The sequence below is a fragment of the Drosophila elegans genome, unplaced genomic scaffold, assembly GCF_018152505.1.
Source record: "Drosophila elegans isolate 14027-0461.03 unplaced genomic scaffold, ASM1815250v1 contig_208, whole genome shotgun sequence".
NCBI classification, from domain to species: Eukaryota; Metazoa; Arthropoda; class Insecta; order Diptera; family Drosophilidae; genus Drosophila; species Drosophila elegans.
In genome coordinates, this window is record NW_024545578.1 from 21,761,436 (window position 1) to 21,785,602 (window position 24,167).

Genomic DNA, 24,167 nt, shown 5'->3' on the forward strand with positions numbered 1-24,167 from the left:
ACAGAACATCTGAAATACATTTGTAATCGTGAAATCCCTAACGCGATAAGGATTTCAGTGTGAGCCCAAGTCTTTGGCTCAGAAAGGTATAAATTCGATACCTCGATGTGCCATCGATAGTTTCGCAGCTCTACTTTGCGATCAAACTGAAAATAGCGACTGAAATCGGGGTCGCTCTGTTTTCGTGTAGATTAGCTTGGCAAGATTGAATTAAGAGTCGATATACAAATGTCCAGCAACAACACGGACACCGGGGACACAGCCATCATGGCCACGGCTACCTCCATGCAGCAGGATTTCGAGGCCGGCGGAGAGGAGTTGCTGCCCCGAGAATCGCTGGTAATATGTAACCCCCTCGAGTTTGTCTAATCTCTAATCCGACTATTCCGCCGCAGATAACCACTGCAGTAAGTTTTCTACAGAACACGAAAGTGCGGCACACGACGCTTATCCAGAAGCAGCAGTTCCTACGGTCCAAAGGTCTCACGGCCCACGAAATCCAGTTGGCTTGCGAGCGGGCCGGCGTCTTCACCCAAGACCCCAACAATCTGAATCCCAGTCCGAATACCGTGATCAGCATCGGCTCCCAGTTGCAGGCGTTACAGCCGCAGCCGACGGTCTTTGGCCGGATACGCGAGATCATCCATTCGACGGCCCTCTTCAGCGGAGTGGTCTATGCGGTCTACCTCTTCTGGAAGGTGAGTGAACCCGTGATTCCTTATTTTAAGGATAATATTATTATAAATTTTAAGTTACTATGTTCGGACGATTTAACTATAGGTTTCCATGAAATTTTGCTCTCAGAATAAAGCTTTAGAATTATTTTAAAACATATCTTAACATATATCATAACATATATTATCTATCAAATTTTAAAATATTTAGTAAGTATTGTTCTTCAGTAAACTAAATTACACAGATATGTCTATCTAACTTAGCTTTTTCATGCAAATATTCTAACATCAACAAAGATGTGCTTGAATTTGCTCCATAAATCGGTGTGAGAGTCCAAAGATTAAATTCTCGAGCTAATCCACATAAATCTTCAAAGGTGACAGTGCGGAATATTTACGATATTAAGTATTTACTTACCCATTTAGACTATACTAAACAAAAATATATTTCTTTTTCTACCATTACTTTAAGGGGGTCTTAAAAAAAATATTTAAAAAGTTTTGTTAAAATTGTAAAATTATTTTTATGCAAAATAATATCGCTAATGAATATTTTTTGAAAAATATAATAAAACTAAAAATTAATCATTATTTCTGACCAAAATCAAAAAAATTTCAAAAATAATAATTATTTGTAATTTTTTTGAATATCGCTTATAATGATTACGGGTCCCTGCTTTTAAGTTTATGAATAAACAAAATGAATAATGTAAACTAACTGATAAAAGTAGCCACTTAATTACGAAAACCAACACTATTTTTGCTTACAGAAATACATTGCACCCTATCTGTTTGGCAAGCCGAAGAAGAAGCCGGTCGAGGAAGTCCTGGACGACATTGACAAGAAGGTGGAGACGCGCACCAACGACCTCAATAAGGAGATCTCATCGGTCAGGGATCTGATCACCAGCCAGCAGAGGGAACATGCCCAGCAGCTGAATCGCGAGTTTAGCAACTTCCGCAGCGATCTGGACGCCATCAAGGGTCTGCTGTTAAACCGCAAACAGTTTGCGGGCCCAGTGGCCCCGCTGGCAGTGCCATCCATTCCCGCCTGGCAGTTGGCCGGTTCTCCGCATCATCACCACCGGCACAGCGGGTCGGACGACAATGAGAAGGGCGATGATGCTGGCTCCGGATCCGGATCATCGGAGACCGAGGTGGTCACCAAGAATAGTGACTCCAGCTTGGAGATCATGTAATGTAGTAGTTGGAATACGAGGCTGGCTATATAGATGTAGTATATAGTTAAGCTGCAGAACGTTTGTAAATTGAGTTTGCCCTTTAATGCCTTTAAGACTTTTTGGTTTTTTGCTTTGCGTTTATAGCATTTAAGTTTTTTTTTTTTATAGTCAACAGCTAATCCATATCCAAAAGTACATACACACACTCACATATACACACTTATGCGATACGATGTCTATATAATGTAATAATAAAAAATGTTTACATAATAACAGGTTTGAATTTAAAGAAACTGTTTAATAAGCGCAAAAATGCTGTTGTGTGGTTTTTTTTTTATCGGTACATACGGGGTGGGGGTAGCATATCGATTTAGATAATTAATTTCGACTTAGACGATTATTGGTTTGTTAAAATTTTACCGAGTGCTACTTTCTATAAATTGGCTAAATTCCCTTTAGTTTGATTTAAGAATATGCTAAGCGGCGCTCCTAAATGAGTTTAATACAAACTCTTCTAAGAGTCCACTCAGATCCTAAATGATTTTTAATTAATTTATTTATTGTGCGGTGCGTAGTTATCATTTTGTTGTTATTACAAATTTGGTTCTCTGCGCTTTCCGTATTTCGCTTCGTCTTCAATTAACTTTCTTCGCTACTTACGTTAATTTTTATCGATTTGTACATACGATAATTTAGTAATTAAATAATTTTCTGCCGTTATTTAAAGTATATATATATATCCTAGTAAGTTAATAGTCTCACAAAAGATTGTTAAGGGCTTCATAGTTCGTTTTAATGTGTGTTTTATTTGATGTTTCGTTTTGTGAATGGAAAACCATTGCGGAATACCCTGAAACAAGGATAGAGAACCATACCCTATCCATACTAAGTATGCATAATTAGAGTCTTTTGTGGGGTATCTTGGCCCTTGTTTTTTGGGTATACATAAGATAAACAGCGGCCAGGCCGGGATTTATCAGCTATTTCAAATTAAATATAACATATTTACAATTAATTATATCTTGCGATTGGGGTAATACCAGCTGCCAAGGGCCGAGCAATGTATAAATTTGAAAAAACAAACTTTGATAAAAAAAAAAATAGAAAGTATGTATAACAAAACATTGCATTTTAAGCATTTTAAAGCATTATGTTTGCTGCAAACGGAATTTAAAAAATTGCAATACGGATGAGCATAATTTGTTCGATTCCGAGTGAGCAAAATTTTATCGGATTGCCTGAGCAGTGTGTAAATTTGAAAACACTTTTTTAAATGGCAAACAAATGTAAAACAAAATGTTGCGTGTTTTTGCGTTTCGTAATTCCAATAAGTGTGAAAACGGAATTGATAAGTTTGTACTTTACCAAAAAAAAATCGAAAACAGTGTTTTCTGGCATAGATTTTAAACCACAATATCGTTTCCGATTCCGCAAATTTAAACCAAAAATCGACATAAAATTGGTAACATGGCTGGTCGTGTGACATTTACCCCAATTGGTTTTTGTTTCCTTCTCATATGTATCCCTAATTTATGCTAACAGAAAGTGCACAGATAGTGTGGACAAAATAGACCCATGTATGGATTGAAGGATCCTAAAAAGAATCCCCTCTAGACGGCTGAATTGATGACCGCCTGTGTGGAGGCGGAACTACTGATGCTGTTGGCCTGGCCAAAGGCAGATCCGGCACCAGCCGTCGATGTGCTCGCCGTGGCCGTAATGCTCACCGCTGCCGCTGTGGCGGATGTCCCGCCATCCGGATAACCTCCCGAGGCCGGAGCCGGCGAGAGGGACATAGTCGATGACGATGGCGAGGAGCAATCGCTTTGCACACTCATCGTGGGCGAGGCAGCCACTAGATTGCTGCTGCTGCTCGTGTTGCTGATGGTCAGCGGAAACTGGGGCGGCGGATTACCGGTGGGCGTGTGCGGTGACAATGGCGACATCGAGGACGAAGTGGCAGCCGGCGATGGACTGCTGCTGGCGCTCGTTGTAATGGCTACGGAGGAGCTGTTGCTGTTGACTCCACTGTTCGTACTGGAGATTGTTGTTGGAGCGGTGGATGCGGCCGATGGAGGTGTCGCTGGCGACTGTTGGCTGGAGTTTACGCCAGCAGCTGCCGCCGCTGCTGCTGCTCGTTCACGCTCCCGATCGCGTTGCGGCCGAAAGGCCTCACGAAGCGCCTCAACGCGAATCTCGTTGGGTCCCCAGCGCGCATAGCCGGCGCTGTTTTGGAGCCACACCACCTGGGTGCCCTGCATGCACTTGATAAGCACATCGGATCTGCGATGAAATGAAATGAGTTAGTATTCTTGGGGAACCTTTTCTATATCTTACTTTTGCAACATGTGCTGGTAGCCGTGCCTGTACTCGTGGGCCATGCCCAAAACCACCATGGAGCGCCGTTTGTACATACTCTCGTCCAGTTTGGATATGCTCTTCCACTCCGGCAGAAACACAATGAAGCTGGATTAAAGTAAAGAAAATAATTGTGAGATTATTAAGAATATTTATCTAGGAAAAAAACATGAAATACAAATAATTTGTTATTGAAATTAATAGATAATTTTAGAATGTCCAAAAGGAAATCACTTTTTAAATTGCTTTATATCTATGAGTATTTACAAAACCCTTAATTAACTAAGGTTTTAACACATTTGCATTTAAATTAAAAATCTAATATTCTACAAATCCACTATATACTGCTAGTTGGCCATTTAATTTTAAAACGATGAAGTAAGGCTGATTTTGCAATATTTTTTCAATATTTCCTAGACAATATAATATAGTTTTGTAGTCAATTAATATTTGTAAGTATTCTGAGGTGCCAATCTGATTTTATTTTATTTGGAAGACCATGGGTATATGTTTATATGTTTAAAAATAACGAAGATATATTTTAAAATAATTTTTCCGGTTTAGCTTGGAAAGAATGGTTTGCTTGGAAACGGATGGACAAATTGAAATGGCTATTTTAACTTGTCTAACAATTCTGATTACTACATTAAAATTATTACAAATGTCTTCTTCCCTACAAGGCAAACTTTTGACTGAAGTTAAATTAACATGTCCTTAAATCTTACCTCAGTGGTTCCATGGTGTCGGTGAGCAGTTTGTCGATGTGCAGCAAAGAGGCCTCGATCAGTTCCTCGCAATGAGGAGGATTCACTTGGAAGGACCCGGAAACGGGCTTAAAGTCCAGAAATGGGCTGAAACGTAGCCAATGACCATTGGTTAGCTATAATTTAATTGTATTTATTGGCCAACTTACCCCCTGGAGCCGAAATAGGCATCCGTGTCGGCGAACGCCGAACAGTACTGCCGGAAATAGGAGTTGAATGGCGAGGCAAAGCACTCGAAGCTGACGCCAAAGTGTCGATGTAGACACTCGAACACGGGCACCGGCAACGCCGCCTGGGTGAGCTCCGCCTCCTGGGAGGAATTCAGGGCATTGCCCAAGAAGGTCTGGTACCGCTTGAGCAGACACCACACCCGGCCGATGAACAGATCGAACTTCTTGTCATCGAAACAGTTGTGCCGATACAGCTGCTCCAGCTTTTGCAGATAGGTGAGGTTGATGTACTGCGCATCCGGCTGATTGATCGTGGCGGGCGTGTACTTAATGATCATGTGGTCGCGATCCTGCAAATACTCGATCGTTGGCATCCGTGGCGATGGGACGGCAAACTGTATGGGATAGCACCACACTTTCTTCAGATGCGGCGGTGGCGGCGGAGGTGTTGGTTCAGGGATTCCGTGCTCCTTCAGAAGCTGCAAATGGCGCTCCCGGATCTTGCGGGCATGATCCGCCGACAAGTGATAGATCTTAACGCACAGGGTTTCCACCGAACTCTTGACAGTCTCCACCAAGTGGGGTTCACACTGCCGCTTCAAATGGGCTAGACGATCCTGGAAATCCTCGTAGCTGGCACCCACTGTCCGTCTTAGCCACTGGAACGTGTCCTCCACATTCCACTTGACCACCTTCTTGGATTCAGCCGGCGCCGATCGGGATTCTATAATCTGTTTGGCTGCCTCTGCATAGCGGGAAAGCTGCTTCCTGGCATCTCCCGTGAACTTGGGTTTAACAATCTTAATGGGTATATCCGACATGATCTCGCGGTACATGGAGCTAGAGATCTCCGGCAGGCAGCTACTGGGCAGCAACGGATCGCAGCCGGTGTCAATGACCTTGCGTTCCATTAGCCAGCGAATAAAGGAATCTCTGGGTGCCTTAATATTCTCCCTGCGCATGCACAGATCCTCGTAGGTTTTCAGTAACTTCATGCTAAAGGCCGCCCGTACAGCCTCCACTTCGGGATGTGGTTGTGGCAGGAGAGTCGGCGGTCGCTCCACAATCACCGCATTGGTACACACCTCCAGGTCCCAGGGTCCTGCAAGAACGAACTTCTTCATCGGCGGCCCCCCGCCGACATGATGCTGCTGATTGGGATGGATGTGCATGTCGTCCGACGGCCGACGCTTCAGGTGATGATGGTGATGCTGTTGCTGCTGGTGCATATTGGGGGTCATGGGCGTGGGACCGCCCGCATGGCAGATGCCCAAGGGATCGGTGAGCGGATCGAACGGTCTCGTGCCGGGCATCTCCCACAGCGATTCGCCGGTTACCTTGTTCCAGTAATATGGGCGGTTTTCCCGCTTCGACCAGAACTTGCGCCATCCTTGGTTAACCAGCTCGGCAGTGAGTTCCTCGCCATAACCACCAGGTCCCAGAGTTGGAGGACCCTGTGGCGTATGGGCCATGCTCTCCAACGGCGAGGGACCATGTGACTTCGTGGGCGTTGATGGGGAGGAGCAACTGGCCACCGGTGAACTACCTGCCCCGCTTCCCGGGTTGTCCGGTAATATGGGCCCAGTGACCGTGGGAGCACCTGCCGTGGGTGAGGGTGACATATTGTTGGAGGCACTCGCCGTCAGCTGATCCCAAGCACTCTGCGCGGCGGAGGAGGCTGACGAGGTTGAGGAACTGGAGGCCACGGGCGCCGGCGAGGATCCCATTCCCGGAGTTCCCGTCGACGCAATCACGGACGAGGGCATGCCCCCCGTCGCCGTGCCAGCGACCAGGTTGTGTATGTTGCTATTGTTGTTGTTAGCTGCCATGCTGCGGGATTATTTCTGCAAGAGCGAGGTAAACAATAACAAATGTTTACAATTGGAGAGGAAAGGAGAGCGAGAGAAGAGCGGCTGATTTGTTGGAAAAGGGGTGGGGGGAAAAGCGAGACAGCGAGAAGAAACGATAATCAATGTTCAGTGATGGCAAATTATTTATTTTGGCGAATTATTATTTATTATTATTTTTTTACTCATAATAGTATATATCTTTTGACTTTTAACAAAACATTAAAAATAAAAAAATATTTGTGGACCAGGACATATGGGGCACTTTTGTGAGAATCTTGTCAATTTACCGAAGTAACTTTTTAAATGCTGAACTGTTCTTTGAGCCATTTTAGTCGTGAGCCATAGGAGTCTAGAGCCCCATGAGCTTTTCCGTTTTAGATTAGATTAAATAGATCATTTTAACAGTACAAGAGCTGAGGCATTCGAACCTAAAATATTTTTAACATGATTTACTCGAACCTATTTTTTTAAATGTGAGTCAAAGGGTCTTATAGAAACCATTGAAATGAAACGCGGGTGACTAAAATCCAGTTCTAGCGGGAAAAAAGGCCAACTAAGCATTGCCATCGCAGCAGATAATGAAGTGAGCGCGCTTCGGAATCGGAATCGAAGAAACCACCACCAGAGAGCTATAACTGCCGTTAGTCGGCAACAGACACTCAGCGGAGCGAGATCGGGGGCGCGCAAGAGTCGTTAGAAACAATGTGCGGGGGCCGTGGGGCGACTAGTAAATTTAATATTTTAATAAAGTCTGGATATCCCAAAAGACAGAATTCAGTCCTTTTCAAACAAAACTTTATATTTGCCGCCCACATATTTGAAACAACAAAGAGAGAGGCGGTGCGCATGGGAGAGAGAGAGACAAAGAGAGCGAAAAAACGCGCTCTCTCACGAACGAGAAATCAAAACAAATTGCAAAAGAATAGAGATTTTCTGCCTGGGTTATGTGTATATGTTTTGACGAGCGTGTACCAAGCGTATGCGCACCGCCACAAGCAGAATAAAAAATATACAAAATAATTTGCTGCACTCGCACACACACACACACACTCGCTGGCTCACAAACGCACACCTGCACACAATGCAGGCATATTATGCACGCCATATAAACAATTGCGAAAAAAAAATTACACTTGGTTTCGTGGCCCCGACGGCTACGTCATAGCACTAAAATAATGGCGCGCTTTTTTAATGCACCCAAAATTTCGCTAAAAATTAAAGAAAAAACATAATCCATTGGAGAACTCGTAATGGGCGAACTTTTAATTCGTTTGAGGGGGAGTGGGACTGCGCTGGATAAATAAACAACATTCTGGGTGCAACGAAAATTTCTCTACACTTTCTTTTTTGCACCCACCGAGGCACAGGCACATCAATATTTTCCATTTTATATACGCCTGCTGCCTGGCATCGTGTGGTCGTACTGCTCGAAACGCCCAGAAACGCCACAAAACTCACCTAGTTTCAACTATCCTAGTCTGATGAACACGCGCTACGTGTTTGCAAACATTTAGGCGTGCTCTGGACGTAAATATTCCCGCGATTTTCTATGAAAATGTATAAATAAGTTCTTCTCAAATTCTTTTTCAGCGACGAAACTCGGGGCAGTCGAATCGAGATGGCATTGCGGCGATATGCGCGAAGTATCGATTGCACGCTCTCTTCCGCCCTATCGCTTGCCTTGGCGCGATTAATAGTTCCCGATAGTTTTGCTGATTTTATTACGTTTTGTAGGCATACCCTTAATATATCGAATTTCAATAACTTTTTTTCAAATAGGAATAAAATAGCAGTAGATGTAACACAAAAAAATTCCAAAAGAAATTTAAATTTCTAGATGCACAAGTTCGGCGAAATGGTGCAAAACAAAAGATTTCAACTTTGATTTCTTTTGGTACTCAAATATATGTTCTTTTGAATCGATCAATGAATGTTTGGAATGTTTAACAATAATTTATTTTTAGTTTATCGCCTGCAGTTTTAGACAAATTTCTATGCTTATGTTGAGATCTGGTTTGTAACGGTTAATAAGCCGCAGCAAGTTGAACTTTTTCGCCTTGGAGTTGTTCGATTCCAACTCGTATAAAGTCGAAAGATTGACCAGCAAACTCTCGTTCAGGGATTTCTGGGGATTCAGGTTAATAGCCCGTTCGTAAAGGTTTATAGCATCCTTGAGCTTTCCGGCATATAAAAGGCACACTCCCATGTTGTTCAGAATCATTGTATTGCCGGTATCCAAGTGCAGAGCTTTCTGAAATATCACATAAGCCTCGGGAAAATCATTTTTGGCCACAGCTATTAGTCCTTTGTCCACCAGGTCTCTTAGATCTGGAGAGGAGTTTCTAAATTAAATTAAAGAAATTATTAAAATACAAATATCTTTGGTTTGTGTAGTTATAGCTTACATTTCTCTTAATCTTCTTGAGACGGCAAACTTTTGTTCTGCTCCAAAAATATCACCGATTTGGAGATAAATGCGTCCCCAGGCGGAATACAAGAAACGCTGCTCCTCCTTGCTAAGGTTTCCCCGCTTAAGAAGAGTTCCCTCCATTATGTCGTCTATCATACTGAATTTCTTCATCTGCAAGTAGAATGTTATTAAAGTATTTTATTAACATTTTGACTCTCAAACTTACCATTAATCCACAGTTGATAATTGAGTGCAGGACCCTTTCGCATCGCCTTTGCCAAAACTCTTCAGCCTGCTTGTTGCGCAGATTTGCATAGTGTTCCTTGATCTCCCGACTGGTCACATGAAGTTCTGAGAGTCTGTCCAAGGCGATGTGCGGTTTGCCCAGGTAAATGGGCAACTCTGCGAGCAAAAGTCTGAACGAAAAGCATGCTATGGAACCGCTCTTGCCGTTGTACATCTCCGGATAGAAGTCGTAGAAGACATCGGGACTGCTGAGCTGGCCAAAAGGTTCCGCCTCGGCGTTCAAAAGCTCGAACTCGCCTAGTTTGGCGAGGAGGGCTAGTCGGGTGAACCACAGTTGCAGGGAGTGCGGCGAATGCTTGGCCGGCTGACCAGATCTTCCATATCCCTGGCCGTAAATGGTCAGGAGGCGGCCAGTTAGATTCACAGCCGTACGATAGCAACCGGCATGGATTAAGGTTCTCAATCCGCGCTCATCCTGTGTGACATCATCGACGCGGAGGATTTTACGATAGGACAACTCGGCTTCTCCCAGGTGCTGGGCCACTGCCACGCTGATAGGATCGGTCTGAAAAAATCAAATAACATGGAGTAACACCAATGTAAATTCCCCTCTCTTTTGGAAGCGACAACTTACCAAATCATTTTGCAGGTGAATTCCGGGCATTATCAGTTTGACCGTCTCGTTTTCCCGTGGCAGCTCCCACAGGTTTCGCACCTCGTCACTGACCTTTATGGAGTCCTCTGCCGCCTCAGGTGTCTCAACATATTCGGGTGGCTGGAAAACTCCGGTGAAGGTGTTGGACAACATGTTGCTGCTGGAACTGGTGTTGCTGTTGCCTGTGGAAGTGACTTCTGCTGACGCGTCCTTGGACTTGGATTTATTGGCCAGCTCATCGAAAAAACTGGGCGGATCGTTTGCAAAATATTCGCTTATTTTATTTGACATGTCTTTTGCTGAATGTTTTTCGATAACTTATTGGAGATGGCACTATCGTCGCTGCGTAAGTAAAAAATATCGGCTCTGACTGGCGCCAATAGTTTACATGTTCAAAACCAGTATGTAAAGTTTAAAAATGTCTTTCAAAAGTTGTGGGCTAAAATATATGTATTATATTATTAAGGACCTTAAACTTTTAAGTAATTAAATCATTTTGAAAAAGGAAAAACAATTAATAGCTTATCTAAAAGGAAAACATATTGTTAAGTTCAATTATATGATTAATTTACCGCTTTTTTAAATAGACAACTTTGACAATTCCCAATTCAAAGGGCACAAATTTGGGTCTTTCATTAATTGATGTTGAATTTTTAACGATTCATTCGTTTAGGAAGGATAGCACCCTTTCATAAAATTAAAATTACCGTTTTTAAATTAATTACAACAACAATTAAGTAAGAAAAACCTGAATCAAATAGTTTTGGTTCGTATCCCTTCATTAAGTGACCAAATTCAAAACACAGGATACTTTGTGCCTGACCACTATTTATCCCATTTTTGATAAAAAAGTGGCACTTTAATTTCCTATCGATTACTGGTCTTTCAAACCATCACTACTAGAACCGCGTACAGCTTTTTCATAAAAATTAGTATCGCGTCCCCTTCAAATTGGCGAATTCCCCGAAATGTCGAACGCAAAAATCCGTAAGTTGAAACACTTTTGTTTGAACTTAGCAACATTATAATATATTGAATACTTCCAGAAAAATTTAATATTGACCGATCTCTCTACAAGAAATTAAGCGATTCAGACATTAAAAAAATGCTTAACTTCGTCAAGCGGAAAAAAGGACAACCGGTACATGGATCTTAGCCCTTATTTAATTAATTTTTTTTTTGTAATTGAGATGTACATATGTATGTATTTTGTGTTTAAGATGCCCTCTGCCAGAAAGTATTTCGAAACCATGATAGAGGAAACGGGAATCGAAGGATCTTGGCAGAACATGAGATCCGAACTGCAATTCCTAAAAATGACGCTGTCAAGAGCAAATTCTTGGCTGAATAATGTTGACTTTTCGCGGAATAACAAGGAAATGGCAATAGGTAAGGGAATATTTCTAAAACAACATACAATTTCGTCGAATCCTCTGTTCAGTGGATAGAACAAGTTTAATAAGAAAGCAAGCAAGCTTCGACAGGCCTTAGTTTATATACTTGCAGCTAAAAAATGTGATGTTCTACAGAACAACTATCAATTTCTCTATGTTTTTATAAAAATAAAGTTAAGTAGATTTTACGATAAATCTTTCCTATGGAAACCATATGATATAGACGCTCGCATCGTATTTATATAATCGTAAATAATATATTTTCTGAATCAAATCTACACCCGTTACTCGTGTAAAAAAAGGTAATACTGTGTTCGTTGAAAAGTATGTACTTTTAGACACAGAAGATTTTAGTTATGAGGCTTTACGTGTTTATCGGTCTATCGATCAAGCCAATATTTTAGAAGTTATCATATTTTTTTTTAAATTGGTTAGCATAGTAACGGGGCACTCGTCTATAGCATTCAGTCTTGTTTTCAATGACAGCTATATTATACTGTCGTGAGATTTTTATAACATTTGTATTAAAAGTACAAATATTTTTCCGATTGTTCCTCTGTTAATGATAAGATAAAATCGTCCGATACTGCAATAGATAGAAGAGTTTTGGGAGTGATTATCCGGATAGCTTTTAAACTGAGAGACTTAAAACTGTCCGTCATGGATAGATCGTCTCCACCAGTGATGCAGATATATATCAACAATTTTCACCTATTTTAAAAAGGACGTTTGTGGGTAATTCACTACAAATTAAAAGGCAATATCTTAATGTACAAGAAAATGGAAAAAAATTGTTTTAAAAAAACCATAAACCTATCTGTTTATTATTCATACATAAGTAAGAAACCGTCATTTTAATTTTTAAAAATAATGTTAAATATATTTTTTGTTTTCCAGACTACGCACGTGACCGTTATTGCCCATATTATGATCAGCTAGTTGAAATATTTGGTTCCGATTTTAAAACTTTAGAAGCGTTGAATAAAAACAATAGCTCTTCCGGCTCCGATGAAAAACAGAATCAAGCTGGTACTTCTAAGCCGAGAATCTCAAGGAGGGAAAGCTCTCCTCAGACAGCTAAATTGCAGAACGAGAATATTCACCTTCAACGGATTAAAACGAATGAGACAGCAGAAATTGAGGAAAATAAAGTTAAAAACCAATTCCTTGTCAGAAAATTAGAACTGGAGGAGAATAAGAGAATTGCATTGTCCGAGATTAAAATGAAATACAACTAACTAAAGTCAAAAAGTCAACTAAACACCCTTCAATGATCTATTTTTTTCTGAGATTTCGAATTTAGTTTTATGTTTAAAATACGTTCTTTCCTTGCTTATATACTTTGAATTTATATTATTTATGTTAACTTAACTAAAAATTGTTGAGTATGCTTAAGATATGATTAAGTATGTCAATATGATTTAAATGTCGAAAATTTGAGATATGATTTAAGTCGAAATGTGTTTTTATTTTAGGAAAAAACCCGTCACTTCACTATAATATTAATTTGTTCTTTAGTTTTTTACCCAGAGTTTTTGAATTGTTTATTTTTTGTTGTACTAGTAAACGGACATTCATTACAGGATATGACTTACTCTTCTGAAATAAAATTCGCAGAAACATAGTATTTCGAATTTATTGATCTACTGCCATTTGTTTTGTTATTATTATTGTACAATACATAAAGCAAAAATTAATTTATTCTAAGGCTAACGAAGAAGTGCCATTAGATGACCATTTATCCATTTGCTTTTGTCCTAACTTAAAAACGCAATACGCTTTATTTACACAAAAAAACAGCCTCGCCTGGATCGAGGTTTATTGCCCATTGAAAATCGTTTCGGGATAATAGCTGGGAGCATTGAACATGCGCGGGAAGCCGTTTCCATCCAATTGGCCCACAGGCAGCACCGACATAATGTCACTGAAATGAAACAAATAACAATGGGAATTACAGTCAGGCAATTTATAACAGCATATAACTCACTAACTGATTATTAGACTGGTTTATTTAGTTAGGAATTAGTTAGAGTTAGAAATTTGTTGTTTCGTATTATATAATATTTGGTTTGAGGGAAGGCCTTTTTACATAAATTACTTTGGCTGCTTTCAGATATGAAGCTTAGCAATTGTATATTTTACACCAATTGTTTAATTAAATAAAAAAGTCGCCAACGACAAAAAAGGATGGTATTTTAGTTGTTGATATCACATACAGTTTATATTTTTAAGTGCCAACACATTAAAAATGGAATGAATGCTTAAGCTTAAAAAATATGATTTTCTTTGTTTTATACACAGCAACACAAAAAAATAAAGTAATATCATATATTAACTAAAAATGAATTTTAGTTTATTCTAATATTTTCGCAGTCGTTACAAAAATTCACAATATAATCAAGCCTTGTTACTAAACACTTTCAAAGCAGTGCACCGAAAAAGAAACTAACTAAATAAAACAGCTTAGATATTCTGAAAATTTTCTTTAGCACTTTCTCCCCCATTTCTCTCGAACCATTTAAGTTTCTAATAGTCTTAGTATGCACAAACTCTTATAACTCAGTTATAAAAAAATGGACTATAAATTTGTACATTATTCCATCTGATGTCCAATAAAATAAAATATTGGATTGAAACTGGAGAACTCCACTATTAAAGTTTCTTATGTGAGCAGAGTAACGTTCTAGTTATAGAAGTGAGACTGTATATTTTTTAACAGCTAAAAAGAACACATTTAGTCCACTTGTGAGTTCGAATGTGGTATGTGGTGTGCTGCAATTTGACGCCCCTGGAGAGGCGATGCGATCGAGCAGCGGGATCCGGGATCCGGGATGAGGGACGAGGGATGAGGGACGAGGGATTCGGGGTGCGATGAGGGGCACATGCTACACGCATGCGCTGCGTTAGGAGCCGGGCACGTCCCGAGTCCCTTGGCTCTATAAATATGCAGAGGACCGTGCAAGGAGCCGGCCGAAATTGGACATAAAACACGCTCAAGTGGGCGGACTGGACGCACAAGTGTTTTACGGTCACTTACAAACGATTTTTAATGCCAATTCGAAAAACAATTGATTATATTCGTTCGGATTTCGAAGTTTCGTTCTAGGGCGAACTCGGCTCAAGTGTTGAATGAATTGTTTTACGAGTTATAAGGAAATGGAAACTGGCATGTCGGGGTTACCAAGTGACGTTCAGGGAAATAATAAGAAAATCTAAACTACACTCAAAACGGAAATATGTAACTTCGATTTTTTCAGAGTAAACCAAACTAAACATTATTCACTGAACTAAAATCATACTTTTTACTTTCATGTTTTCTGAATTTTAGGAATGATTTTATATTTGGCTAATTTCATTTGTATGATTTTCAAATCCTTATATTCTTTTTAAATTGTTGATCAATAAGTTATATTCCTAGCTTAATGTTTTTAAGAAGAAAATTTGACTAGGTTACCACAGAAAGCTGTTAAACTATAAAAAAGGCCTTAAAATCATTGGGAGAAAAAAAAAAACATTGTTAAATCATCTAAGGAGAAAATTACTGAAACCATGTTTAAATTGAGAATAGCTTTTAAATTATATGAGTTTTCCTGAGTTTCGCTCTTAAGCACTATCATTGATTTCACAGTAATGCAAAGGAAAATTATTTTCAAAAGAGTATTGCTACTAAAAAAAATATTTCATTAGATTTCTTAAAAGCAATGACAATGGAAATGTGTTTTATTAGCATTGAAAAACCTCGCATTAGATGCCAAGAAAGTAATGAACAGAACCCAAATTTCATTAGATGCCAATAAAAAATATTTCATTAGATTTCTCAAAAGTAATGCTACTGAAATAACTTTACATTAGAAAGTATTGCTAATGTTAATGAAAAATCTATTAATTAAAATTACTTAATTACCATTGATTTTTAAAATGCCTAGTTTTTCTTGATAAGAACTCTGAAACTTTTTTTTTTAATTGATTATAAGAAGGTGCTTTGGCTAATAATTAGTAGCTTTCTAAAAATGTATTATTATACGGCATACATAACGTAACGTAATACGTATTTACACTCCTGAAGAATTCGCGGTTCATATTCTTATCTTGTTCTTATGTGAATTCCTAATTAAAAAGTTTTTATGAATGCGCCTCTTATTAAATGTAAAAGCTTTTTAAAAACTTCTCTTCTAAATAACTTGCTGAATTATTATTAAATTTCAAAACCACCTTAGAAAAGTAGTTAATTAGTCACAACACTGTTTGATAATAGTTTTCTGTCTTGTATTAACCCCTTTGTATTATTTTTAAAACCACTAATTCAGCCTATTTTTTTTAGTGGGTACTTAGGTGTAGGTGTGGTTTCAACTGGTTGACTCTAAGACTGGCTCAACTTACGGTCTCTGCTGGGGCGTGCGGTCCCTTTGGCGACGGTTCTTGAACCAGTTGGAGACCTGGGTGAGCGTGAGGCCGGTCTTCTTGGCCAGCGTCTTCTTCTCGTCGGGCGTGGGATAGCGATTGGTGAGGTAACAGTCCTTGAGGGCATTCCGCGACTTCTCCTTGAAGCAGTACACCGTCTCCTCGCCATCCCAGATCGTCTTGGGCAGCGGATACTTTTTCCGCAGGCGGTACTTGTCCACCGCCCCGAGTGGACGACCGCGCACCTTCTCGGCCTCCTTGTAGTGCGCCTTAAACCAGAGATTCTGCAGATCCACATGGTATTTGATCGAGAAGCAGTGCGCCTCCAGCAAATTGTACAGCTCATGGAACTGGCCCAGATTGTAGGCCACCATGGCACGGGCCCGCAGGACACTCTCGTTGGTCTTGAAGAATTCGCTGGGTGGCAGGCTGCAGAGGAACGTGGTCAGCTTCTCGATGTCACCCTTCTGCTGCAGAGCCTCGCACATGCACTGGATCTGGAGCAAATATCAGAAGTGAAGTAGGTTCTCGATTTATATTTATTTTTTAATTTTTATACGATTTTTAATTTCTTTTTAACCCTTAAATCTAGGATCTCTTACCTGATCCGTGGAGAACTGCAGCATTTTGGCATCGATGGGAAAGCTGCCTACTGCGGACATATTGTGGGCGGACGTGAGATTGGAGATGAGGTGACCACCACCACTTCCAGGATTACCGCCCAATCCACCGGCACTCCTCTGCAAGCCGCATAAGGAATCCGTTTTCGTGTTCCCATTGAGATCCCCCAGGTTTGGCCCACTGCCGTTCTCGAATATTATGCTATTTAGGCTGGGATAGTGGGTGGGCGTGGTCGAGGCGGTGGGCGGCGGCGACTTATCATAGTCGTTGGTTATATCCTGGAAACGTCGCTCCAGCAGATGATCCTTTTCCGCCCCCTCATAGGGTGCAAATTTATCTAATTGTAGAACTGTTTTGCACGAAAGGTTTCCTCGATAACCTTAATATTAAAGATATATACATTATTATTTAAGATTGTAAAAACAAAATAACAAACATTACAAATAAATATTTTACATGAAGGTTTTTTTAAACTTTTTTTTTTATTAAATATTTTTTTATATTTAATATGTATTATATGCATCACTTCGCCAAATATAATTTGCTGTCATTTAAAATCTTGTAGGTATATTTTGAATATATTATTTTAGATTTTGCAGTAAGACTTTCACTGGAAAGCGTTGCAACTTAAATTTTGATAATATATTTCAAACATAATTATAAGCAATAGATAGCAAAATAGTTAATCAAATAATTTATTTTCTAGAAACTCTAAATAATTTCTGGAAGATTTTCAAAGAACTGTCTTCGAAATCCACTACGTTTATCTGACACCCAAGATTAGTTATATATCGTTCGTTCTCACGTGCCATTTCGGTGGTCAATGAAAGACCCCACCTTCCCCCAGGGGACCCCAAAATCAGAATGTGACTAATCGAATACCCGACATCGCCGAAGCGATCGTTGTCTTTCGACACCTCAGACGGGGACTGTGGATCATATTGAGGCCCGAAAGAGACATCAAGCAAATAAATAAATAAATGCGATATGCTTACGTACATGTGCATAAGTAAATTTGTGTGCATGTGCAGTTGTGAATATGTAAATGTTATAAAACATAATTCATTTGATGGTGCATTGCTTGGGGTAACGAAATAAATGGGCGAATTGCGGGTGCCCTTTTTTGTAAATAGATTAAGTTGTATTTACTAAGATAATAACTAATAAAGTAAATGATCTATTTAGTTTAATTAAATATGTTTAATTTACTATACTTTTATTTCTTTTAAAAAGATTATAAGAGGTCACATGGTAAGTAAATCCAAAAAATAGTTTAAAAGAATTTTATAAAAAAATTGCGAAAACGTTAGGTCTTTATTTATATGAATAAAAATAGGGAACTATTTTTTGGGACCCTTTTAGTTTAATTTAATTTGTTTAAAGTAATATACATTTTTCTAACTTATTACAATATATTGGTATAAATAAAACTAAACAAAAGTGAAATAGAATATAAATTAATTAGCGAAAACATAAAGAGGTTTTTTTTATATGAATAAAAATAGGGGACTATTTGTTAGGATCATTTTATATACTTTCCAGTCTTAATTAAAATATTTTTTTTCAAGTAATAAACAAAATTTATCCTTTGCACGTCGAAATATTAAATTCATCATTTTTTAAAATTCTCTTTATTATTTATTAAAGAAAGAATGAAATCAATAATAATGAGAATTTGAACTTTCTATTGAAAACATGTGTATAGAGGACACTAATTTGTATTTCAAACAAAACGACTCATTGATCAACGGAGATATATTCCCAAAAAAAATATATATATATATATGCTTTTTATAAACTGATTATAAAAAAGCTCAACCCCATCCTACACCCTATGCATGCAGTCCTCAAAAATGTGTGCTTCTCAGCAGAATAAAAGTCCCAGGCTTTAATTGTTTATGCAGCGCCTCATTGACGCCTCAGTCCCGAAACATGATATGTCGCTCTTGTCTCTAGACTATTTGCACCGATAAGGCTAGACCTAGTTGGATCCGATTTGAATATATAGAAGTCTATGTCTATGTCTATGGATCTGGTGGCACTCACCAGCATTGGGAAGGAATAGTGATCCGTAGGCCATCGGCGAACTAAGATTATCCTGTTGGACAGCCGAGTGATCCGAGGAAGTGCCGCCGGAACTTGTGGAGTCCAAGTCGCCGCTAATGGAGACCGATAAATTGTTGCCATCCATGTTCTTGTCAAACATTATGCAGCAATTTTGCTGAACCAAGTTCCGATTGCGTTTGATTTGTTATAGTTTAATATTATGGAAGGTTTGTGGTTGTATAACAATCTTATTAATTTCAATTCATGATTTTAACTTATCCTTATCCTTGCTATTTATTGATATGTATTATAAATGTTTGTGTTTTTTTGTTTTTTTTTCTAAACGCGGATGAAATCAACTTGTTTTAACAATGAACATTTTTTGTATCACTTTAATTTATTTTTAGTTCACTGTGTAATCTCTGTTTTTTTTATATGCTTTGTGGCTGACTACTGTGTTTAAAATTAAAATAACTTAACTTTTTGAAATATGTTTATTTTAATTATTCTGATTTCATATGAATTTATAACTGCTTTTATGGATATTTATTAGTACAACTTTTTATTGACTTGATATCCTTTTAATTTATTTGCACAACAAATTTATCTGTTTTTGGTATTCCAGAAACTTTTATTTATTTTATTTATTTGTATATATTTCGGGACCGATTATTTCCTTGCGACTTGACGCGTCCGCTCTTCAAACTCGACTGCAAGCTATAGAAAACTGCATTCCAAGGGTGTGTTCCGTTTCAAATCGTTCCGTTTTTGCCTGCGGAACGTTTGGTTGATTGGAACGGCCATCGTTAACTGGTTGCAATCTGGCCAATTTAGGGGTAGTTCCGCTTCCGCTTTGCGCCGGTGGGCGTAACCCTTGGCAGCCATTTTGTCCCATTATCTCTATCTCTCGGCTGTGATAACATTTTTCGCATGGTTCTCCGGTTCATTCTATCTAGGGGCAGAATAGGGTCTTGGATTTGGAAACATCATGACCTCATTAGCGTTTTTGAGGGTGTCTAATGAATGCCCGTGTGCTGTTTCTAGGAATTTACATCGGATTTCTGTGACATTGCTTAATTTGGAGTGCTGCTTTACACAGTCGAGCTTCTTCAATTCAAAACCAAAGAAGCACATTTTTAGTTAACAAAAAATGGAAACATCAAAATAAAAAAAAGTTTCTTTCAAGCAGCACAAAATATTTTATTGTTATTTTTTAATTAAAAATAATTATTTTAAAAATATTTATACATGTATACAAATTGAAAACAGAATTACATTGAATTTATTTAAAGACAAAATGACCCCAAAAACAAAAAAAAAGAGAATCCTTTTATGTGTTATTATTAACGCCAATAAAAGTTAATATTTATATTAATATTTTAAATTCATAGTCCCAATTACTATTTGGTATTATTATTATTAAAAAATACTACCACTTATTTTTAATGGCAGTTAAATTGCCTTTAACAATTTTAAAATAATTTATCCTAAATTGAACAACGCTCTTACCTCTACAAACCTAATGTGTTAATTAATATTAATGTATTTAATTATTAAATATTAAGAAGTGTAATTTTGGTAATTTCGACCTAGAGATAACCGTCTATGTATGCAATAGGTATAAAAGTCAGACTCGGTGCAATTTGACGCTCAACTGAGGCTGGGATTGGGAAAATTCCTTCTGCTGCTCATCTAGTGGGATCAAATTTCAATTACAAAACGCTCCTCTCGACTGCATTCAACGCGAAATGGTGTGATGAAATAAAATGAAATAAAAGTGACATGACAAAGGTGACAATCCACAAAAAGGCCAAACAATTACGTTGCCCCAGGAACAGGAACAGAAACAGGAGCACTCTTCGGATTCTGATTCTGTTTGTTGTCGAAGGGAATTCATTAAGCATCAAATTGGGAGGGTTGATGATTTCGTCACACTCGCAAATCCCCTTGACGCAGTCCCAAAAACCCAGATTTGTCACAGCCAACATCATCAGCACCCCGAACATTATTATTACAACTTTATATCCCCTCGGTTTTCATCATGAGAGCGCACTGAGTCACAGGTGCGAAGGTGATTCGGATTAGGCCTACTTATTTGGAGTTTATTCTATTTTTTTTTTCCTGCACTTGACAGATTATCTAAGACTAAAACAGTTATATCTCAAAAATGTTTTAATTGGGAATTATTGAATCTTAACATATTTGTTACGTAAGACACTTTAGTGCTGAGCAAGTCAAAAATATATTTTAAAATAATAAGTGCTAAAATCATAGATTAATTTAACTTAGACTATTTTTCTTAAGAAACATATTAGAGCAATTTAAACAAATTGTGTTATATTCTATTTATTTTTTCCTGCACTTAACAGATCATCTAAGACAAAAATAGTTTTAAAATATCTCAAAAATGTTTTTAATTGGAAATTATTGAACCTTGACATTTTTTTTCTAACGACACTTTAGTGTTGAGCAATTCAAAAATATATTTTAAAATAATAAATGCTTAAATAAATGATTTATTTAATCTAAAATATTTTTTTTCATAAGAAACATTTTAGAGCAATTTAAACAAAAATTTCGGTCAATATTTTTAAAGAGATTTATTCTTTTTGCATTTAGTGTTGATACTCAGAGCTAAGATTATCTTTGTAATATGTAAAAAAAATTTTAAAAAATTTAAAATAAGATAAGTTCAGTAAATAAATGATAAAATGTATTATTTTTCTTCAATTACAAAAAGTTGCCTGTTACCCGATGCGTATATATTTTTTTGGGTCTATAAATATATATTTGAAATATTTATAAAAAAAAAATTTGACCTAATTAGTTTTTATATAATTTTTATAATTATTATAAAGACTAATAAAATTTGTTTATTGTCATAGGACATATAAAAGCTTATTTAGAGGTATAGAATTTCCATGCTACCCCTGTTGCGTGGCAACTCCCTTTTGCATAGGTGTGCCCTCTAATTGACCGCAGTGAAAGGATTGTAATCTCAGCCGAACTAATTCCATTATTAAAATCACGTGTCAGGACTTAGGGATCGCATGCAAAGCTGTCAGGCTAAATCAAACGAAGCTTTATTTGCGACTTTTTTGTAGCTTCGTGCAAACGCGTCTTTTGGTTCCCACACTATCGTGTTTAGCTGAGCCAAGCTGAATTTTTCCCTCGGGCGTCTGGTGTCTGTTTCTTAAATAATGCAAGCGCATGAATGCAATTCGCATCGGACCGCTTAAATACACTCCAAGTTCGAATAAAAAACATAGAAGAAAAAATAAGAAAAGGATTAGAAATATAGCTAAAAGTAGTTTCATGTTAAATAAATACGTTTTTTGTGATAATTTAAAAATTTTGATTACTTAAAATCTTAATAAAGTTTGGAAAATAAGACATTATTTCTGTAATAAACTATAAAGAAAAAAATGCGTTATTTACTTTAACATTAACAATGCACACAAAAAGTATATCAAGTTTATAAAACATTTTTATTTTTTAAGATAAGATATAGCTTTTTAATTGACACCATGTACAACTCTAAACATTTCCGTTTAATACTTATTTAATATATTTCGCATAACTTTTGTATAAGCAGTGCTTGTAAAATTCAGCCATCTAATCTCATCCTAATCCGCACATCCGATGATAAAAAGTACTTCCTGGCTAATACTTTTTAAGTAGCTCTTCTCACATTTCAGCTAAGTTCCAACTTTTTGCATCATTCGGCCATATATTATCCCCTAAAATACCCAGAATTTTCAAGCACTTTGCGATAATCTCCAACTATTACTCAATTTTCCATACCAAGATCCGCAATGTTCTTCTCAAATTGTTGTATTTACTTGTAACTTCTTGCATAACCATTTGTGGCTGGCCAGCCCATCGGTTTTCAATAGTTTTTCAATAGTTTTCCATTGTAGTACATTGTTTCGCTGTCGACGTTCAACATATTACTTAACTTCTCGCAAAATGAGACAGGACACTGTGAGATATTTAGCAAACGTCATCATCCCAGTAGGAGAAAAACCTGCCCGGTTAATCCCGAAATTCTAGTTTCAGGTCGGGCCAGACCAGAAAATAGAGCAGCCCAGAAAACAGCTTACCATCTGTAATCCCGAAATTCCCAACAAAGCGTTTTGTAAGGTGTCACCTTGTCGCTATTCTGTCTGCTTCCCCATTCATGAGGAGGATTCCCTTTATCCGCCTGTCGATCACACAATAATGGGCCAACCGAGGTATTATGTGTGGGAGAGTTTTGTCTGGCGATGCCAAATGATTTTCGCACCTTTAGCCCGAAAATGTTTTGGGCATTACGCGTAGCAAACAAAGGTGTTTATAGACACATCACAGCACAATCCAATTAATACGATTTGGAAACAGGAAAATTGGGCAAACATTGCGTACTTTTTAAGCAATGTAGCAGGCCTAAAAGGTCACTCGGAAGTTATAAAGACTTTCAAAACAATATATATTTTATTTGCCCACGGATTTATCAAGGGTTGTTTAATATTCTCTTCAAAAACATTATTTTAGGAATACATTATTAGATAATAATAAAGATTTAATGCAAAAAGGAAGTAAAATAAATCCTTAACAAATATATTTATTTTTTTTTTTATTTTTTAAATTATGAAAGTCCAAATATTTTCTCTTTGAGTTAAAAATGTTCGGTACTGACTTAGCCCCGAGGGGTGTTGTCTTTAAATCTAAGTGTGTTACACATTATTTTTTTTAAGTATGGAAATGTTAAGTTTTAAATGTAAATCTAAAATTTTCTATTTGATAAACCAATTAAATATGCTTATAATTACCATATTATGACCTTAGTTTATTTTAAGTTAGATTATACTTTGAAAAACAATGTTTATTGTTATAATGGGTTTTTTTTTGGATGTTAAAATTACAAAATAATTTTTGATAGTTCTTAATATTAATTATATTAATTAATATTTTAAAATGGATTAATTAGATTTCAAAAATGTTTTTAAAAATTATCTTAACCTAATTTTTCATATTTTCAAAAGATTAAAACAATATTTTCAGAGACATAACGACACCATCCAATTAATCCTCTTCAGAATCTGAAAAACCAGGAAAACACAATTTTATTTTCCCCTGCCACTTAGTAACGCAAATCAATCAATGCTTCGCGTGTTTTCCACGTTAATTTCAAACATATGCCGGGATACTCGAACGCCTAAACAATTTCTACGGCTAATTGGGCGGGCTGAGTGCCTGTGAGTCCGGTTCCCCATTCAGAACTCGGAAAGGGGTGCAGTGAAAGACGATCCTTAGTTGGCAACCAGCTCATTATTCTCATTAATGAAAGCTCCGCTGGTGTTTCCTTTCTCCACTCAACTGATAAATAACAAAACTACAACTTTTCCGCTTAACACC

At 37.7% G+C, this 24,167-nt stretch overlaps 5 protein-coding genes across 6 annotated transcripts; 2 read left to right on the plus strand and 3 right to left on the minus strand.

Moving 5' to 3' along the window:
- Positions 1-70: 70 nt before the first annotated feature.
- LOC108142639 (peroxisomal membrane protein PEX14) lies at positions 71-2,168 on the plus strand. The gene is made up of 3 exons (XM_017266636.2): positions 71-339; positions 396-698; positions 1,445-2,168. Exons 1-3 carry the CDS (start codon positions 229-231, stop codon positions 1,871-1,873), a joined length of 843 nt encoding a protein of 280 aa, XP_017122125.1. The 5' UTR covers positions 71-228; the 3' UTR covers positions 1,874-2,168.
- Positions 2,169-2,396: 228 nt separating this feature from the next.
- LOC108142638 (mRNA (2'-O-methyladenosine-N(6)-)-methyltransferase) lies at positions 2,397-8,626 on the minus strand. Of its 2 annotated transcripts, XM_017266634.2 has the most exons (5): positions 8,456-8,626; positions 5,127-6,991; positions 4,939-5,064; positions 4,193-4,321; positions 2,397-4,138 (listed from the first exon to the last, which is right to left on the minus strand). In XM_017266634.2, exons 2-5 carry the CDS (start codon positions 6,974-6,976, stop codon positions 3,466-3,468), a joined length of 2,778 nt encoding a protein of 925 aa, XP_017122123.1. In that variant the 5' UTR covers positions 6,977-6,991; positions 8,456-8,626; the 3' UTR covers positions 2,397-3,465. The 2 variants fall into 2 exon arrangements, with proteins under 2 accessions (XP_017122123.1, XP_017122124.1); XM_017266635.2 differs by lacking the exon at positions 8,456-8,626 and having other exon boundaries at positions 5,127-7,240.
- Positions 8,627-8,930: 304 nt separating this feature from the next.
- LOC108142876 (trafficking protein particle complex subunit 12) lies at positions 8,931-10,622 on the minus strand. Its single transcript, XM_017266950.2, has 4 exons — positions 10,288-10,622; positions 9,634-10,218; positions 9,403-9,578; positions 8,931-9,339 (listed from the first exon to the last, which is right to left on the minus strand). The coding sequence occupies exons 1-4, from the start codon at positions 10,597-10,599 to the stop codon at positions 8,958-8,960; spliced, it is 1,455 nt and encodes a 484-aa protein (XP_017122439.1). The 5' UTR covers positions 10,600-10,622; the 3' UTR covers positions 8,931-8,957.
- Positions 10,623-11,253: 631 nt separating this feature from the next.
- LOC121467059 lies at positions 11,254-12,940 on the plus strand. The gene is made up of 4 exons (XM_041707878.1): positions 11,254-11,295; positions 11,355-11,449; positions 11,529-11,697; positions 12,600-12,940. The coding sequence occupies exons 1-4, from the start codon at positions 11,277-11,279 to the stop codon at positions 12,938-12,940; spliced, it is 624 nt and encodes a 207-aa protein (XP_041563812.1). The 5' UTR covers positions 11,254-11,276.
- A 384-nt stretch (positions 12,941-13,324) lies between these two features.
- On the minus strand, positions 13,325-19,464 carry LOC108142231 (homeobox protein SIX6). The gene is made up of 4 exons (XM_017265949.2): positions 18,771-19,464; positions 16,706-17,103; positions 16,083-16,600; positions 13,325-13,626 (listed from the first exon to the last, which is right to left on the minus strand). The coding sequence occupies exons 1-4, from the start codon at positions 18,928-18,930 to the stop codon at positions 13,521-13,523; spliced, it is 1,182 nt and encodes a 393-aa protein (XP_017121438.1). The 5' UTR covers positions 18,931-19,464; the 3' UTR covers positions 13,325-13,520.
- Between the last annotated feature and the right edge of the window lie 4,703 nt (positions 19,465-24,167).

Coding starts and splice junctions, on each gene's coding strand:
- LOC108142231 (XM_017265949.2), bottom strand. CDS start 18,930: ATGTTTGACAAGAACATGGATGGCAACAATTTATCGGTCTCCATTAGC. Junction 17,104..18,770: donor ACTATTCCTTCCCAATGCTG/GTGAGTGCCACC, acceptor TTTAATATTAAG/GTTATCGAGGAAACCTTTCG. Junction 13,627..16,082: donor CGCACGCCCCAGCAGAGACC/GTAAGTTGAGCC, acceptor GTTTCATTTCAG/TGACATTATGTCGGTGCTGC.
- LOC121467059 (XM_041707878.1), top strand. Junction 11,450..11,528: donor AGCGGAAAAAAGGACAACCG/GTACATGGATCT, acceptor TTTGTGTTTAAG/ATGCCCTCTGCCAGAAAGTA. Junction 11,698..12,599: donor TAACAAGGAAATGGCAATAG/GTAAGGGAATAT, acceptor TTTGTTTTCCAG/ACTACGCACGTGACCGTTAT.
- LOC108142638 (XM_017266634.2), bottom strand. CDS start 6,976: ATGGCAGCTAACAACAACAATAGCAACATACACAACCTGGTCGCTGGC. Junction 5,065..5,126: donor GCCTATTTCGGCTCCAGGGG/GTAAGTTGGCCA, acceptor GCTACGTTTCAG/CCCATTTCTGGACTTTAAGC. Junction 4,322..4,938: donor GACACCATGGAACCACTGAG/GTAAGATTTAAG, acceptor ACTTTAATCCAG/CTTCATTGTGTTTCTGCCGG.
- LOC108142876 (XM_017266950.2), bottom strand. CDS start 10,599: ATGTCAAATAAAATAAGCGAATATTTTGCAAACGATCCGCCCAGTTTT. Junction 10,219..10,287: donor TTCACCTGCAAAATGATTTG/GTAAGTTGTCGC, acceptor TGATTTTTTCAG/ACCGATCCTATCAGCGTGGC. Junction 9,579..9,633: donor TTATCAACTGTGGATTAATG/GTAAGTTTGAGA, acceptor TTCTACTTGCAG/ATGAAGAAATTCAGTATGAT.
- LOC108142639 (XM_017266636.2), top strand. CDS start 229: ATGTCCAGCAACAACACGGACACCGGGGACACAGCCATCATGGCCACG. Junction 340..395: donor TGCTGCCCCGAGAATCGCTG/GTAATATGTAAC, acceptor ATTCCGCCGCAG/ATAACCACTGCAGTAAGTTT. Junction 699..1,444: donor CGGTCTACCTCTTCTGGAAG/GTGAGTGAACCC, acceptor TTTTGCTTACAG/AAATACATTGCACCCTATCT.